Source organism: Terrapene carolina, unplaced genomic scaffold (assembly GCF_002925995.2).
Source record: "Terrapene carolina triunguis isolate 2854851 unplaced genomic scaffold, T_m_triunguis-2.0 Scaffold34099, whole genome shotgun sequence".
Classification (NCBI taxonomy): Eukaryota; Metazoa; Chordata; order Testudines; family Emydidae; genus Terrapene; species Terrapene triunguis.
In genome coordinates, this window is record NW_020698450.1 from 123,411 (window position 1) to 128,020 (window position 4,610).

The following is a 4,610-nucleotide window of genomic DNA, read 5'->3' on the forward strand; positions in this document are numbered from 1 at the left end:
CACCGGCAGAGCTGGGGGGGCAGGGCTGGGCTAGCAGGGGCTGCGGGGCAGGAGTGAGGGGCATCGGCAGAGCAGGGGGGGCAGGGCTGGGCTAGCAGGGGCTGCGGGGTGGGAGTGAGGGGCACCAGGAGAGGGTCTGTCTCTGACATGTATGTAAGCAGCCGTGCCCCGTGTGACAGCGTGTGGGGCAGGGCTGCGCTGAACTCTGATGACGGGATTTGTCTCTTTACAGGGACACAGACAAGGTGACCTGCTGCATTTGTAACAAGAGACTGAGCCCCAACCAGGTGAGTGTCACCCGGAAAATGCTGGGGGCTGCGGGTCGGGAGTGAGGGGCACCCGCAGAGCTGGGGGGGGCAGGGCCGGGCTAGCAGGGGCTGCGGGTCGGGAGTGAGGGGCACCGGCAGAGCTGGGGGGGGCAGGACAGGGCTAGCAGGGGCTGTGGGTCGGGAGTGAGGGGCACCAGCAGCGCCGTGGATTCACTCATTTATTTCTCCTTTCTCTCCATCCTCAGTTTTACAAGGACCGAGCAGCCGAGAAAGACGCTCTCAGCACGGCCGTGACCTGCCCCAGAGCCAGCTGCAGCTGGACGGGGACCCTGGCGTCCTACCTGGTAAGAACCTGGGACACAGACACTCCTCGGACCAGATCAGGGCCTGCGCACCCCAGAGGGGACAGGTCCCTGCCCCATTCCTGCCCCCCTGAGCCAGGCCAGCCGGATGGGAGCCAGCGCCCCCTAGAGGGGACAGGCCCCAGCCCCATTCTCCACTCCCCCGAGCCAGCCAGTCCCTGCCCTGGGGCCAGGGGGGGGGCCGGCGCCCCCTAGAGGGGACAGGTCCCATGCCCCATTCCCTGCCCCCCTGAGCCAGCCAGTCCCTGCCCTGGGGCTGAGTGGGAGCCGGCGCCCCCTAGAGGGGACAGGCCCCTGCCCCATTCCCCGCCCCCCTGAGCCAGCCAGTCCCTGCCCTGGGGCCGGATGGGAGCCGGCGCCCCCTAGAGGGGACAGACCCCTGCCCCATTCCCCACCCCCCTGAGCCAGCCAGTCCCTGCCCTGGGGCCGGGTGGGAGCTGGCGCCCCCCAGAGGGGACAGGCCCCTGCCCCATTCCCCGCCCCCCTGAACCAGCCAGTCCCCGCCCTGGGGCCGGGTGGGAGCCGGCGTCCCCTAGAGGGGATAGACCCCTGCCCCATTCCTGCCCCCCTGAGCCAGCCAGTCCCTGCCCTGGGGCCGGGTGGGAGCCGGCGCCCCCTAGAGGGGACAGGCCCCTGCCCCATTCCCCGCCCCCCTGAGCCAGCCAGTCCCTGCCCTGGGGCCGGATGGGAGCTGGCGCCCCCTAGAGGGGACAGACCCCTGCCCCATTCCCCGCCCCCCTGAACCAGCCAGTCCCTGCCCTGGGGCCGGGTGGGAGCCGGCGCCCCCTAGAGGGGACAGACCCCTGCCCCATTCCCTGCCCCGCTGAGCCAGCCAGTCCCATGTCTGCTCTGGGACTGGATTGATGGTGCAGGTCTGCCCTCTGGTGGCCGTCCCTGGGAATGGCAGGCTGGAGCTCTTAAAGGGCCAGTTCCCCTTTTTAACCTCACTCTGCCCCATCTCCCATCACTAACCCATCTAAACCCCCTAGACTCTCCCCCCTCCCATGGCACCCCCCACTGCTGCCCCCTCCAGACTCCATCCCCTCTGACCCCCACGGCCCTCGCTGGAGTCCCCTTAACCCCCCCAATTTGCCCCTTCTACCCCCTGGCCCCCCCGCCTCTCCCCTCCCCCAGGCCAGCCTCATCCTGCCCTGCTGCCCCCTCCCGGCACCCCCCATCCTCTAACCCCCTCCTCTCCCCTGCTGCAGGAGCACCTCTGCCCCCCGGCGGCGATTCCCGTCCCGGAGGAGAAGTCAGCTCTGAAGGACCTGGAGTCCCACGCGATGGTGAGTCACAAGGCAGCCACCAGATGTGCAGGGGGGAGGAGGAGGCCTGGTAGCCAGATGTGGAGAGGGGAGGATCATGTTGGCTGATGTTTACGTGGGGGGGGGCAGATGGGGAAGGGGAGGTGGAAGCTTGTGGGCAGATGTTTTGGGGATAGCCAGATGGGCAGGCTGGAGGGGGGAGGGGCTGAGGGGAAGCAGTTTGCAGCCAGATGTGCAGGGGGTGAGGAGCCCAGCCAGATGTGCAAGGGAAAGGGGAGGTGGAAGCTTGTGGCCAGATGTTTTGGGGGTAGCCAGATGGGCAGGCTGGGGGGAAGCAGTTTGTAGCCAGATGTGCAGGGCGGCAGGGGAGCCCAGCCAGATGTGCAGGGCGGGAGCCAGATGGGAGCTGACCCCTCTCCCTTCCTCCCCCAGGACCCCCCGTCCCCGGAGCTCCAGCGGCGGATACAGCAGCTGGAGGTTATGGTGACGTCCTTGCGCCGGGAGCTGCAGAGCCAGGCCGGCGCCATGGAAGCTCTGCGGCGTCGGTGCCTCCAGGACCAGCCGTCCCCGGGGATCTCCATGGAGCCGTCCAGCTGCTCCCATGGGGCTCGGGGGGCCGTGGCGACGTCCCCGGAGCTGGCCAGCACCGACGGGACCCTGGTCTGGAAGCTCCAAGGGTTCTCCAAGCCGCTGGGGGACGCCAAGGCCGGGAGGAGAGCGTCCATCTATTCCTCGGTCTTCGCCACCCACCCCTTCGGCTACCGGCTCTGCCTCCGGCTCTACCCGGACGGGGATGGGGCCGGCCAGGGGACCCACCTCTCGCTGTTCATGGCCTTGGCCAAGGGGCCCTACGATGATCTCCTGCCTTGGCCTTTCCTCTGCAAGGTCACCTTCTATCTCCTGGATCCCTGGCGGCGGAGGCCCGCCCTGAGGGAGACGTTCGCCCCTGACCCCTGCAGCACGTCCTTCCAGCAGCCCCGGGGCCAGCTCAACGTGGCTAGCGGCAGCCCCCTCTTTGCCCCCCATGGACAGCTCCAAAACTACCTCAAAGATGACACCCTCTATGTCAAGGTGGTGGTGGACACGTCCGGGATGGAGGTGTGAGCTTTGGGGGTGGGGGGTTCCTCTGCCCCCATAGCCTCCTGACTCTTCCTATTCCTCCCTCAGCCCCCCTAAAGCTCTGACCCCCAATGCTGCCCCCTACCACCCTCCAGCTCTCCCGCCAAAGACTTAGAAACAGCTTTCCTTGCGCGTTAGCGGCTCGGAAACCTTCCAGCTGCCAGAGGGTTAACGTAGTGGAAGTTACCCTTGTGGCTTAGAACACTACACACTTGTTGGGCTTTTAAAGCTAAGCGGGGGGGGGCCTGTTCTGAGACCAGATGGGGGACCTGAGGACCCCCCCCCCCCCATGCTCAGCAGGGACTGGGCTGTTTGGGGGCTTGGAGGGGAGGGAGACGTTGAGTTGAGCAGGCTCTGGGCTGTTTGAGTCAGTGGAGGGGAGCCAGACCCCAATGCTCAGCGGGGCCTGGCTGGTTTGTGCAGGCGGATGGGAGACTAATTTGCCGGCCACTGGGTTGTCTTGCTTCTCTGGCTGATGATAATTGATAACCGTTAATAACGACCCGAGCTGCACACAGGACGGCGGCGTTCACGGGTTTCTCTAAGCAATGAATTGTCTATTTATCTATTTATGTATTTATTGGCCGGCTGCTGGTGCCCTGGGCCGAGTCGTTCCCCCGGGGGAAGGAGGAGTCTGTGTGTGCGTGTGCGTGTGTGTGTGTGTGTGCGTGTGTGAAGCACAATTAATCCGGCCCCTGTGCACAGTCACTGGCCTAGGACACGTCCAGCTCCCTCACCCCGTATTTATCGTCAGCGTTTGGTTTATTTATTGTGTGATATTGTAATAAAAATCTCTGTGCCCCACTCGTGTTATTGCCCTTGTCACAGCGCCCAGCGAGGCAACGGGCTGGCCCGGGCACAGCGCCCCCTGCTGGGCTCCCCCCGCTCCTCCCCGCCCCTGCCCCCCACAGCCCAGTGCCCCCCGCTGCGCTCCCCCCGCTTCCCCTGACCCCTACAGCCCAGTGCCCCCTGCTGGGCCCCCGCCGCTGCCCCCTGCCACGCACAGCCCCCTGCCCCGCCCCCCTCCTGCCCCCACCCCGCTCCACGCACCCAGTGGCCCCTAGCTCCGCCCTGGGGCAATGGTAGGGTTACCATATTTTGAGTGTCCAAAAAGAGGACACTCCACGGAGCCCCGGCCCGGCCCCAACCCGCGGCCCAGCGCACCCCCGGCCGCCCACCACTGCCAGCCCCACAGCCCCCGGACGCTCAGCACCGCCGGCGCCGTCCCCCGGCCGCCCAGCACCCAGCGGCGCCGGATTTTCCCGAACATGTCCGGCTTTTTGGGATTTCCCACCGGACGGGGATTTGAGTCCCAAAAAGCCGGACATGTCCGGGAAAATCCGGACGTATGGTAACCCTAGAATGGGGCCGGGGGGGGGACGACACGCTCCTGCCCGGGCTCTGAACGCGCATGCGCGGGGTGTAAATTGCAGTTCTGCGGCATGGCCACGGGGTGGCGGCAGAGACCAACATTTCCAGCCGGCCATTAATAGTGATCAACCTCCGCTTTTCACTGGGGGAGGCGGGAGACCAGGGTAGATGGGCCCGTGGGTCTGACCCGGGGTGGGGGGGAGGAGGCGGGAGACCAGGGTAGA

General features: G+C 66.6%; 1 protein-coding gene across 1 annotated transcript in view; it reads left to right on the forward strand.

The window, feature by feature from the left end:
• The window catches only part of LOC112124054 (TNF receptor-associated factor 2-like), a 4,710-nt gene extending 898 nt beyond the window's left edge, over window positions 1–3,812 (forward strand). The window contains exons 2-5 of the mRNA XM_026646129.2: window positions 233–287; window positions 515–613; window positions 1,840–1,917; window positions 2,329–3,812. Of these exons, the coding sequence (XP_026501914.1) occupies window positions 233–287; window positions 515–613; window positions 1,840–1,917; window positions 2,329–3,000 (904 nt within the window). The 3' untranslated portion in view covers window positions 3,001–3,812. The remainder of the gene's footprint in view (window positions 1–232; window positions 288–514; window positions 614–1,839; window positions 1,918–2,328) is intronic.
• Window positions 3,813–4,610: the final 798 nt, after the last annotated feature.